Source organism: Chroicocephalus ridibundus, chromosome 6, assembly GCF_963924245.1.
Source record: "Chroicocephalus ridibundus chromosome 6, bChrRid1.1, whole genome shotgun sequence".
Lineage (NCBI taxonomy): Eukaryota > Metazoa > Chordata > Aves > Charadriiformes > Laridae > Chroicocephalus > Chroicocephalus ridibundus.
Window position 1 is genome coordinate 13778093 of NC_086289.1, and position 13761 is coordinate 13791853.

At 36.1% G+C, this 13761-nt stretch overlaps 1 protein-coding gene across 1 annotated transcript in view; it reads left to right on the forward strand.

Annotated features, from left to right (window-relative positions):
• CFAP43 (cilia and flagella associated protein 43) overlaps positions 1 to 13761 on the forward strand; it is a 52151-nt gene that overhangs the window by 9435 nt on the left and 28955 nt on the right. The window contains exons 6-14 of the mRNA XM_063338736.1: positions 3458 to 3608; positions 5235 to 5297; positions 6437 to 6516; positions 7250 to 7381; positions 8496 to 8612; positions 9717 to 9797; positions 10616 to 10764; positions 11784 to 11887; positions 12934 to 13074. Of these exons, the coding sequence (XP_063194806.1) occupies positions 3458 to 3608; positions 5235 to 5297; positions 6437 to 6516; positions 7250 to 7381; positions 8496 to 8612; positions 9717 to 9797; positions 10616 to 10764; positions 11784 to 11887; positions 12934 to 13074 (1018 nt within the window). The remainder of the gene's footprint in view (positions 1 to 3457; positions 3609 to 5234; positions 5298 to 6436; positions 6517 to 7249; positions 7382 to 8495; positions 8613 to 9716; positions 9798 to 10615; positions 10765 to 11783; positions 11888 to 12933; positions 13075 to 13761) is intronic.

Genomic DNA, 13761 nt, shown 5'->3' on the forward strand with positions numbered 1-13761 from the left:
ACTGATAGCTTCTTATGCTTGGACTTGCAGAACGATGTCGTGAACTTTTCCACATGGAAAAGTTTGTGCTTGCAACCATACCAGATACCACTATAGAGTCTTTTCATTCCCAACTGCCTTCAGAAAAACCTAGATTTCTTTTTAGCACCTTCAAGGTGATTATGTTCTCCTTATACACAGCAATACTCATGGAGTAAGAGTAGATGGTTCTACTAGGCTTTGACAAAGATTTTCTTTTCTTTCAAATTACATGGTAAATATTTTGATAGTTACTTACTGTCCAAATTCCCTAGATGGGTGTGTTTTGCTTATGAATATTGACAAGATAATGAACATCAGGTTATTTAGAAATGAAAGCTTTTGCAGAAATACAAGCTGCTGCTGTTCCTTTTGTTATTGTGGTGGTATGTTTTTTCCTGTGTATTAAATTGTGAGGTGCTACACTCACAGTTTAGCACCAGGAGGCACTGAATCAATTTCTGGCATGTTTTCACCTGGCTCCAAACTATGATAGCTGAGCAATTTTTTGAAGGACTTGCATTTATTGTGCCTTATAGCACTAATTCTCCCCTCCCCGCGTGCCTATGCACGTATGCGCCGTATGTAACCTAGCAGAAAACCTGAGCTATACCAGATCTTGTAACCGTGCTCACCTGGAGGGAATCGCACGCGTATGTCTTGTCACGTTAAGCACCCCCATCCAGCACCCCAACATGGAACATATAGTTATGCCAAAGAAATTCCTACACAAGTTGATCAGAATATACTTGATGGAGAAGATACTTTGAAATACTGCTTTATCAAGATCCTCATGTTGGAAAGTGTTTAATGCAGCAACTTTGAGAGATTGAAGTGACTGAAATTGCTGAGTTCCTCAGATATCAACGTATCTTCAGACTACAGTTGCTGTAAAGGACCAGGCTATCCAAAATAGAGGTGCTATAACTACCATTCTTCACTGTCTTTATTATTGACAGGCTGCTGCAGTAGATCTATCAGTGGTTACTATCACTGTTGATTTCTATACCATTACAAATGTCCATGAGCAATTAGCTGACTTTGGCCTAAAATCTGTGCCTCGATCTTTGTAAAAACCTTGGAGTTATTTTCCTCTTTACTATCATGAATGTGTTTTTAACTAGTAAGAGACAACCTGCTTCTCCTGTGGTGATTAATGAGGCACATTCAGTTGAATGCAGTGGGAATAGTATCATGGCCTGATGAAGCTCTCCCTATCTCCGCAGAATTCAACAGAAGGATTTTTGTTCTTTATCACTAAATCCAAGTCAGTTGAGATCGATGTTTTTCATGTTGATGTAAGCATCCGAAGTGGAGAACCATTTATTTAGGCTATTATTTAATGGAGTTGTCCTCAACCTGTAGTCCATGGTCCCTGGAGGCTCTAGCCCACTCCTAAGGAATGTGTGAGAGGCAAGTAAGAAAAGTAAGCCCATTGCCTGTGCACTTGATAGCTGCTTTGAAACGTGTTAGGGTTCCATGCTCTAGAACGAGATACTGAGGCTGGGTATGTACCAAAGTGTAACCACAACGGGGCAGCAGAGTGAAAGGAATTGAAATATCCTACAGCTTTCAATCCTTTTCTTTCTTGCATTGTATTGATTTAGTTTTATTTCAGTATTTGTTACAGTTGGGACCTGAGTTTTCTCAATATGCTTTACCATGACAAGCCCACTTGACTCCACTTCGTCCCCAGCACCAATTTTATTCCATTGTCTTTTTATAAAACTGTTAATGACAAGGATCCATCATGCATTATTTTCTCTGAAGAGGTGCTCCTCAAAAGGGAGAGAAGTTCAAAAAAAGACAGCATTACTATTATTATTGTTATGCCCCACCATACCAATGCACAGTTTAAGAAGTAACCTGGTTTGGGATTTACATAATCTCATCCTAGGATTAGCAAATTTTACGGAGTTTCTGTGTAAAGATAGTCATGACAGCAGGTACAAAGGAACATTACAGAAGTTATATTTACACAGGAATCTTCTGATTCACAGTGGTTCAGTTACAACCTTCCCAAATATTTGTGATGTTCAAGCCTCTTAAAATCAGTGAAAATGCCTATATTAAGTATTTTTCTCTGTGATGGAAAGCCCCATTTGTTATAGATTTATTAGTGTTAGTCATATTTGTTTTATAAACTAAATATTAGTATACTTTATTTCTGTAACATTTTCTCCTGAGAAATTCAAAACACTTCGTAAGCATAAATAGAGAGCAAGTTACTTACCAAGAATCATATAGCAAGCCCTTGACGTATTTTACTAATGAAATCTATGTACTGATGAATCTCTGTCCCATGTTTTCATCACAAAATCATCTGTATTTCCTCTTTTTATAGAACCTTTAGTGAGACAGCAGGCGTTTTGTAGAATTATAGACTCTTTTTTTTTTTCATCCATCATAGTGTCTATTGTTCCTCACCACTTCTGCTCACATGCGGTTCTTTGAGTCTTGTCTTTTAAAGGTTCTCCCAAGGTTTTCTTGTGTTTTGTTCCCTTCTCCCCCTCCCTGAATTCTCTTTGATCTGGTTCTTTCTGTCGTGGTATTTATATGACTCCTATTGCCGTTGTATCTGAACATGTCACTGTCTTTAATAATATTTGCTGGAGAAGTTCTGTTCTTCCTGTTTTACGGATGACGGATTTATGAGATTTGTTTTAGTAAAATGAAATTCAAGGTACATGGGAAGTCTGCAGCAGGGATATTTCTAGAACTAATTTGCAGATGACCCAAAGGTTGACAGAGCTGTTTTACAGAGAAATTTGGATTATATGATACGATAAACTATTCAAACAAAATGTGTTTTAGTACTGCCAAGTGTGCAAGACCACATGTGCAGGTTATGTCTACAAAGTGAAGGCTATTCTGAAATGCAGTTTGAAAAGCATTTGTCAGGGTGAAGTCATAGTGGGTAACCATTTCAATTTGGGCTTCCAGTGCTGTTCTGATGTTACAGAAGAATTAAACAATCTAGAGGCTCAATGTATTGAGTTTTATCATAATTTTATCATTAAAAAATTGGGAGATGACCTGGTTATGGTAGGTCAGTATCTTTGTAGGGAAGATACTGGAAGGAATTCCAAGCTAGAGGACAAAACTGTAGCAGATGAAAGTGCTGCAGAATAGATCCAGATAAATTCAAATTTAAAAGTATATAATTTTTCAGTGAAAATACAATTCATCATTTTAACAGGCTTCTATGCAGAGAGGTGAGTTCTTCACTACTATCTCCAGTCATAGACTTTTTTCGAAAATGTTCTTGTTTCTCAAGTTACTAGCTTCAGTGAAAGGATGACTGAATAAAGTAAAGCTGATGTTATACAAGTGGTGAAACTCTATGAGGTAATGGTCTTTTTTTCCTTAAAAATTTATGTAACTGCTTGTACAGATATTTGTCAATTGTTGATTAAACTTGTTTATTTTCATGCTGAAGCCTAGAAATTATATTAGGCCCTCAGTGCATCCTACTGCCCACTGCTGGACAACAACCTCAGAAATTTACATGGGCTGTAAAGAAGGATATGTTTTAGCAATTAGTGCTGAGTCGCGCAGTGTTTCTGCTCTTCAACAAAAACCTCTACCTGGTAAGAAATAGCTGCATTGTGTGTTTTATTCAAGTAGGGAGGAGAGTGGATAGGTGAAACGTTTTTTTGCTTTCTTCTGTTCTCCTATGGTGTACCTTACAGAAATTGTAAAGCTATATTGTAGAGCCATAGTTCTTTTATTAGCATGATAAACATTTGAGAATGTCTTTTGAACTTCTCTGTGGGTTTCTTTAGCACCCAATATTTGGCTTTCATTTCTCTTTGGCAAAAAAAGAGAAATTTAAAAACATCAAAACTGATAAAATGAACAATAGTTCCAGGAGCCCAGACCTTATTCACCAGCCCTACTAGATTAATATTAAACTATTAATAGACCAGACGTACACAATATTTTCCCTATTAGTTAAGTACCAATAATTGTATTTTATTTTGCATGAAATGTTGATTTGTCCTCATTTGGTATGTTAGATAATGTTAGAACAGATCTTTGAAGACTCATGATAAGTCCTCAAACAACAAAACTGAATTTAATGTTATGTTGCTTAATAGAATTCCTTAAGGTCAGCTCTTACATAAACTGTTTTCTAATGAAAACAAGGCTGTAAAGACTACCAGGTTTTACTGCAGAAGGTACGAAGCACAGTGCGTGAACATGAAGTTCACTGGTTCACTCAGGTCTAAGAGGAGTACTGAAATATGCTGGTGCTAGAACTGGATGATAGATATCCTGTTGTAGACTAGCATAGAACTGTTTCTCTAATAAACACTGAATCAATGTTAACGGACAGTGATAATCTTGTTTTCTTCTTTTGCCATGTAATACATTATTGTTTAAGCTACAGCAAGTGTCCTTGACTTTTCCAAAGTACTGTATCTCTGTTCAGTTTTGATAGTTAACAGAGAAATGTAAGGCTGCTCTTAAAAAAACCCCAACAAACCAGCATTATTTCTGTGCTTTTGAACTTATCAGAGTTTTAAATTTACCAAATCAAGAGTTGGAAATCATCAACAAATAAAAAGCTGAGGTGTGACCAGAAATGTTTTTGCCAGTTCATTAGAAGGCAACAAGAATATTTACCATTTGGGCTTTTCCTTGGCCTGTATATTCTTCTTTGAGTCTTGTCCTAAAAATGTGTAACAAAATTTTCTGTATTTGTATTGTACTGAAACTTCTGCTTAATTTAAAACATACTGCAATCTGTAGCTATTTAGCAGAATGCTTAAGTGTGTGTCCAACTTCAAGCACATGCTAAATTCCTGTTCTGGTGCTGCAAACAGAATCATAAGCAGCCACAACGTTTCACGTGAGCATTTTTTTCAGACTGACTGAAGTTTCCTTCTTAATTACATCAAATAAAAAAAAAATCATGTTTAGAAATAACAAAACCATAACTTAGCACTAGAACATAGCTAAATCTGCATCTGTACCACTCTCCATGCCAGATATTGCTATCTCCCTTTTACAGCTGTAAGCTGAATCACAGAAAGATAGTGCCTACTCAGTTGCATAAATGACAGAACTTGGGTATTGGGGAAGAATGCACATTTTTTGATTCAGTATCCTGAATCTGGCCTTTTGTTCAGTAGACTGGAATACAACTGACTTTTATTGCAGTATTTTCATATAAACAAGGTTGACATTATAAATTATTTTCTTTTCTGCAGAACACATGCGTAAAATGTCGGATGTGGTGTCATATGTTCGTAGAGAAGTACAGAAAAAGAAAGGTATTTCCATGTTCAAATGAAGTTAATAGATATTTATGTAGCACCAATGATGTCTAGGAGTAGTAATAGTGGAAGCCACTGGTTAGAAAAACTCAGCTCACACTGGCCTCTGTAAAACATGTGTATGGCAATCTTTTATATGTTTACATGACAAATGATTAATACCTTTTGTGCTAATGGATAGCCAAAAGAATAGCCTCAGGAGAAACAGTGGTAGTGAAACGATCTCTGTTCATTTGAATTTGAGTTGGAATAAGCAATGCTAGAGCAGATTCTCTACTGCTTAGTTTTAGTAGCTTTTTTTAGAACTGCAATCACTTGTAATTTAGTTGAGTTAGGATTTAGGGGTTTGTTTAGGATTTTGTTTCAAACACTTTGTTTTGGACTCTGCAGTACAGAAAAAAAATATTCACATAATGGACAAAGTTCACCACATGGCCACAAAGATTATTGCAGAGTATAAGTACACAACATACAAAGATGGGCTAAAAGAAATATGTTTGTTCAGCCTGGAGAAAAGGAAATGAGAGATTTTACTGTTGCTTCAGCTTCCTAATTAAAGGTTACAGAGATGATGGAACCAAACAGGCAAATGACACGGTTTGCATCAATCAACATATACCCAAAAATTCTGGGTATATATCAGGGAAAAAAATACTTTTGCAGTGAACGTAGTCAGACAGTGGGACAAGTTGCCCAGAGAAGCTATGGAATTTCCATTCTTGGGGATATTCAGACCAGATATGACTCCAGACCACATGATATAACATTGAAGTTGTTTCTGAGATTGAAGTTGGCTCTGTGTTGAGGAGGAGGTTGGATCAGCGGACTTCTAGGGTCCCTTCCAACCTCAATGACTATGATTCTGTTATTGAAAAACTTTAATGTGGCTATTTAGCAGCCTTTACAAAATCAAATGATTTCTTAAATTAATTTCTAGTTCATCAGACAACAGTAGTCCTGTCACTTCAAATTATGTATACCGACCTTCTCCTTCATTATCACAGCAAGAAGTCCAAAGAATATGTAGCCCATGGAGCCTTTTTACTCACAAATAGTAGGTCATTTCAGATTTGAAGTTGAGACACATTGTTGCAATAAATTAAATTTGATATTTTATGTCATTTTTGTGCTCTCAGGTAGCAAACTAAAGGATCTGGAAAACCGAGGTATTTTTGCCATGGCGTTTTGTAACAAGGGACTGTACGCAGCTGGAAGTGTAAGGCAACCTTTATGCCTTTGACTTATTGTGTGAAAATCAAAGAACATTCAAATGGAGTATATTTGCAGACTTCATTGCAAAGACAGGAGTTAGAAAAAAGTGGAGGGCTGCAGAACTATAAAGGTCCTTCCTGGCGTTGTGTATTTTTTCTTTGTTAAGACTTGAGACAAGAAAATGGAAGGAAACAGGGTGGGAAGAGATGCCATTTTTGCAGTCAAAGAAGCAACAAAAGAGGACAATCCTTTTTTTTTAACAAAAGAAAAAGAGTATTTTACAGGAACAGAAAAGGAGGATGGACAAAAAACAGGAGAGGAGAGAAAGTGGCCAAGAGAACCACCAAATTGTTCTGTGCAAAATCTAAATCAATAATCCAAACTGACAATGCCATTGTACATTACTGCTTGAGAGTGGGACAAATTCGTATACTGTCTCAAAAAACCCAATAAGAATTCTTAAGTATTAACTGATGACAAAGCCTTTTGTTATCAAGCAAAAGTAAAACTTGTTAGTAAGACTTGTATTAAAGAAGACTGTTTTTCATTAGATTAATTATCCAGGTTTAAGAGTCCTCTGGATTTAGACATACTAAAGGCAAATGAGACCATTAGTGATGGGATATGGTTAAACACTCTTGCTTTCGAGATTTTCAGAAGTTCTTGCAGTTCAGTTTGCCAGAGTGGGCTACGGTAAATGACCTAGGCCTGATGTGTATTTGTACTTTTCTGCACAGGAAGGCATGTTATTCTTTTATGACATCAACGGTCTGCAGTACGAGATGAAAATCTGCGCTGATATCTTACAACCCATATCCAGCCTCATATTCTCTCCTGATTACACCACACTTCTGGTTGTCACTGACCAGGTATAGCAGTTGAGATAATAGCATTATGTAGTGGGATGTTCCTGTGATTCTATATGTGTATGCTGATACTATTAGTATGAAATGTCTGTAATGTAATCACACAAGTCAATAAATTATATCAAAGATGAACTTAGTTCATCTTGTGTTTTTAAATGAAAGATTGGAAAGACTTTTAATGAAGCACAGAGCAATTGTCTCCTGCAGATAGTGGATTATAAAGTACCTAGTGCTGAGATTTCCCAGTGGAAATACTTGTGTGTTTACAGTGGAGTAAATGTTCAATGTCTTCAGGGTGTCCAGGTCACATGGGAGCTATTGAGCATTAGCTTCAGGCTTGATTTTTGCCTGCACAGTAAGAAAACCGTAGCTTGGGTACATCATACCTACTGTGGCTATGCAATAGATTTGTTCTGTACATGTACGTGAGTTTGTCTGGCAACCACGTCCAAGATCCTTCTTTGACTGGCTTGATGTCCATAAATCTTACAAAAGGGTCCCAAATCCTCAAACTCTACCTGTTTTTCCAGACCTTTAATCATTTCAATTGGCATTTTTAAGGTTCTTGAAACATTTTTGTAGTGTGCGTGTGTGTATGAGTCAGGTAGTTTTGTGTTCAGGACAGCAGTGCAATGGTAATTTTGATCGCGCTTTCTGATTTCATTCTCCTTTTGTAACATGGGTAGAGAAGTTCTAAAATTTTTGTCAGTATTACTTATTAATTGTTTCTAAGAGGTTTTGAGATCTTTAGATAAAGCCATCTCTTAAAGCTTAAGATTAATGATTTGTGTTTTATGTTGTTTTAGAATATTTATTGATTCCTGGAACAACATGAAATAGGGTGGGTTTAAATTATTTTATTAAAGCAATTTTGAGAAACAAAACTTCTTGAAAATGGGACTAGCCGGATCATTCTAACCTGATCTTCAGGTAGTGTAAATTAATATAATCCAGTAAATTCAGCTGAATTCTACTGGGCACTTTTTACCTCCGTTTCAAGTCAAATGTAAAACTTTAAAGAGCGAAGCTTAGAAAGATGGGTATTTTTGAAGTCTTTGAAAGCATTTGATGAAAAGTTTCATAGCCCAGTGATGGATTATTTCTCTTTATTTGTCAGGGGACAGTCTATACTTACAAACCTGCTCACAGTGGAGAAGCCGTCAAACTCTTGGATGCATGCAGCAGTTGTTTTCTGGCAGCTGATTTTCTCACTCCAGGGGACAAGTACTGTGTGGTAAGAAATGGTGTTCTTTCTCATACGTAATCGTGGCTCTTTTCAGGTAATCAATGTGTTGCTAAGATACAAAATCAAAGCCTTGTAGAGATTGGGACTGTTCTGGTGTTTGTTACAGTTGTGTAACATCTCATTAAAGGAAGTAAATGGCAATAATTCAGGTAAGGCCTATAAAAGGGTCAGAACTTGCCCTAGAATGCAGAATGGGTAATTCACAAACTGCTAAAATGTCATATTGGTTCTGCTGTTGATTTGTGTGACTCACTATTGTTCAAGAACATAGCTGCACAAAAGGTGGATTCAATTCAGAGAATAGGTGTTGGAACAAGAAATTCATACTGATCTTTTCAGCCATCAGCACAAATTGGAACAGCCTGAGAGATGTCTCTGTCCTGGGTCCAGGCACAAAGGCCTGACTCATGGATCTGTCCGTTCTTGCTTTCCTCCTATGTCTTTGACTCCCGCAAGACATACATTTTATCCAGCAAGTCTGATTCATCTCCAGGACATGAATTCTTCAGGTAGCCAGCCTAGAAACCTGGAGGTCTTAATCAATTAGGTTTCCTGAATCTGTTTGTTGTTAGCGTGGGAATGATAAATTTTACCTGACTCTGAACGAGTAAGGTGAGGGTTCATTGATCTCTAGCCATACTTTACTGTGGAGTTATTAAGTTGCCCAGATATAGGAAGAACTGAAGCACCATTATGATATGTATAATTTTTCATGTGAGAAAACAAGACCTCTCCTTAAGCCCTTTATTATGCAAAGAAGATTATAAGCACATTTTTCTATTGCTGGCTGAATGGTGGGAGTGCTAATATTGATCAAGCTTACATGTTTTGCCCTAAATTGTCTCATTTTGCTTCAAGTCCATTCCTGTAGTTGCAACAATTCACAAAAATTATTAAATGTTTTCCTTAGACAGGTATAACTTGCAGCAACTGGACTTAAAGGAAAAGCAAGATAATTCCAAGCAAAACTAGTAACCTTGATTACTATGCTCAGACATTAGTTGAATTTATATTCTGTAGAAGATCGGTAGTCACTTCCAGACTATTTGGTTATTCCACCCTCTTTTGACTATGTTTTTCTCTGTTCAACAGTCTGTAACAATTTCAGGTGAAGTACAAGTTTGGTTCCTGGAAGATGGAACTTGCCTCAGCAAGCTAAACCTTGATATTGAGGTACAAGTAAACAGGAGCTTATATAGTAACTGATACTTAAAATTTCCTTTAATATTTTTCAATTCATAGCATAATATTCCACAGATTTGGATCAACCAGTGCTGAGGAAAGATCAGTAGTGTCTTTGAACAACTCATTAAAGAGTTTTAAAAAAGATTATCTTTCAGAATGTTTCCTTGAACTTATCACGTATTTAACTTGGCCATAAAGCAACAGAAACATTTCAAACTAAAGTCCTGGTGATGTGTCTGTAAGCAGATATTTGTAAATAACAATCTAAATTTTTATGATATTACTTTAATAAATTTTTGTTTTAAATGAGTGACAGAACTGAAAGGAAAAGTTTCAAGTGTATAAAAACTAAATGCCTTGACTGATCTGAAAAACAGGTTTTGGGAACTGAGTTGTTAAAAGTAATTAACACTGTTAATGCTTTGTCCTGATTTAAGATGCATTCAAACCCTGAAATCTGATACAGTAAGAAAAAAAAATCCCTTTCTATAACAGCTTACACGTAACAGTGTACTCACTGTTTTATTTTGGTGGAAATTCTTTCACTTAAAATCTGGATAGTGGATATAGGGAGCGCAGAATTAGCTTTTAACATGTAGGTGCAGAGCATAGGTAAAAATCCCTATGATGTCTCTAAAGTCCTTTCTTTGTTAAAAGCAACAAAAAAGGTCTTTTTAGACAAACCACTTGGGGTTTCTTCTCCAGATCCTAGGGACTTTTAAATAGTAAAAGAAATTGCATACTAATATATAGCGTAATATATCAAATGATACAGAACTGTTAAGTATCTTTTACTTCTTAACTAGGCAACGGCCATGGCTTGCTGTCCTTCCTCCAGCAGTGTTGCTGTAGGGACCAAAATGGGTCAGATCTATTTCCTTGATGTTACCAAAGTTGAAGCTCCACGGGTTGTTCACAGAATTTTTCTTTCCAAATTTCCAGTGCTGTCTTTGCAGTAAGTATGTAGTAACAAGGGCAGGAATGTTGTCAATGTGTTGCTTGAGTAATGCTGCTAGTTGAAGAAAAAATTTGAAGTTTTTATTCTAAAAATAACAATGTAAAACATTTTAACAGCTTCACTTTTTTTCCCAACATATTCTGAATTGCTTGCAAGAGGAGTAGTAGCAGGATTGATATGAAATATAATAAACCTGTATTTTAAGGTTTGACCGAGCACTAAAGATACTGATGCATAACATCCTTTCTGACAGATCACCATACGCAGTAATTATGCACAATTCCATGTATCTGAATTTAGAGGGTTATTTCTTACTGAATATAAATTTGAAATTCTGTGACATTAAGTTTAAGCCTTTTGGTCATCCCTTCTTATATGGTAGATTTTTATTACCATTGATAATTATTCATTTGCATACAGTGCCAGAACTTACCAGTCCTCCTGTAATTAGCTCTAATGACCTAAAAGGCTTTTTTTTTTTCTTTGGTTGTTTCAGGTTTTTTCAATTATTGAAAAACCTGAGAGTATTTTACTTCTACTTTTTAAAAAATAGAATGCATTTTGAACTATTAAACTTTACTATGAATCTGACTGTTATTTGGAAACTCAGATGTGATCTCTTTTCACAGTTACCTAAGATAAAACATTAAAAATAGGTACAGAAAGCAACTTATTAAAAGTTAAATCAATGCAAACAAAGACATGTCTATTCAAAATAATATCAAAGTCTGTATAGTAGTTTTATTTTTTAAAAAGTGAACTTCAAAGAAAGATTTAATAAACTTGTTAACATAGGCTGCTATGGCGTATCATTACCTCCAACCAAACACTCAATTAAAAATTGCACTCATAGCACTGGGTTTTATATCAGGCCCTGACCCTGTAATCCTAGAAGCTGAATTTTCAGTTGCATTTATGCCCTCCATGAAGTCAGCAGAGTTATGGGAGTGGAATTATTTGACCCTTTTTATTGATTGTACTGAACTGTTTTCTACTTGGATTTATGTTTTATCTAGTTATGATCAGAGTGGCCAGTTCCTCATCACTAGAACTACAGAAGGATATATCTTTATTCTAGATGCCCGACCTTCAAAATTATTCCAAGTTCTTGGATATGTAGGTAATGTATGTAACACCATTAATTACATCGTATTTTCACCATTTGCTGTATTTTAAGTATACTTGCTGATCAGATTAAGCCATTCTCCTTCATTTTACTTATTTTTTAGGAGGACTAATCATATTCTTCCCACCTATTTCCCAGCCATATTTGTCCTGGCCAATCTTTTGGGTTTTTTCCTCTGTAATTTTAGTTAGCAAATGTAATATGACCTTTCTTCCAGGGCATGTATAAATCACAGGGAAGAGAATGGATTAGTTGTCCAACTGATCACAACTCCAGTGCAAAAGTAATAGTGCTGTCAAAGAACTTAAAACTTTTGTGCCTCGCCATATGAGAACTTAGAATTAGAAACTGTAGGTCATGATAGCTGGGTGCAAAGTCTGGTTAGAAATGTTTGCCCCATCTTTAACATGGCTACTGTTGTAATTGTCAGCTTTGCCGGTTCATACTGAAGAATAAAAAATGGAATTTTAACTTGAAAAAAAATTCTTCTGAAATTTGTACATTTGTTTATGCAGTCTCTCAATTCCAACAACGTTATACTTACAGATCGCATCTGTGCATATACTTCATCATAATTTTAAGTAGAAAGGGCATTATTTTATCATTTTAATTGGTTTGACAAATATAGAATTACATGTCCTGAGAAAATTTTCGGAATTTGCCTGATCATGTTCTCATTGTCTGGCTGGCTTCTTAAGGGAGAGCTTTTCTGTGCTTTATCCGGCGGTTATCAGCAGACAGCATCAAAATTGCTACAATTCAAGATGGATGTAAACTCAGATCTGAATGTTTAATGTAATAATAACACTCTGGTGCTTAGCATTCTCAGCACCCGATGCCTGAAGCTGAAGTTGTGTGCACACAGCACTTTCTGAAACCAGGTTGTGGCTTGTCTGCCATTTTAATACAAGTTTAAAACTCTGTGGTTGAGCTCAGAGGTATTCTGAATAGGGATCTCATTTTGTTTCACATGAGATCTTAGTAAAACCAAGGTTACAGTGATTCAGTAACAATTTACATGGGTGTTCCCTCCGCTTCAGTGTTGGCAGATGAAGTGCTGGATCTTTCTGTAGTTTCTGACTTGAAGAATGACTTCGTTGAAGTGGTGGCACTTCTTAATATAGCAGAGGTCCAGCGAGCAAGACTGGAAATTTTTTGTCTATCTTCAGCACTCACAACAGGTGAGAACTGAAATATATGTCATGTGATATTTTTCTAAGGCAAGAACATATTACTGCCATCCCTTAACAAAAAATACTAACAATCTTAATTTCTTACTTCATCTCATTTTACAGTCTCTGGGGACACCATTTCTCATACAGCAGTCTGTAGACATAGTCAGCTGAATCATTTCAGCAGAAAGACCAATATTTTGAGGGATAGCCAAGGAAGGAAGGAGAAAAGTAAATCACTTCCAGAATCACAAAGCCACCACTTAACTACTGCTACTACTGGTTGTTGTTGTTATTGTTGTTATTTTTATTACTTCTGTATGGGCAATGCCCAAAGTCAGACAGAAAGAGGCCTTAAGCTTGGCATCACCCATATGCAGACTAGCATTCAAAGTGGAATTAATCCCACCAGCCTCTTAAAAGAATGATTATAAGTATATAATAGCTCATTAGGAAAAAGTTAAAGGTTGATATATCTCAAAAAATAATGATTCCCTGTCTTTGTTATAGCTTTTCTACATAAAAGCACCAAGGAAAAAGTCCACTGTATTTTAAACACATTAACTTGTATCCCAGTAAGGAATGTTACAGTGAAACATTCTATGGAAAAAAACAGCACTATGAGTGAAAGGGGAGAATTAAGGAGACTTAAGAATGGCGTACCTCTATTCACCTCCTGGAAATCTGTCCCTGTGT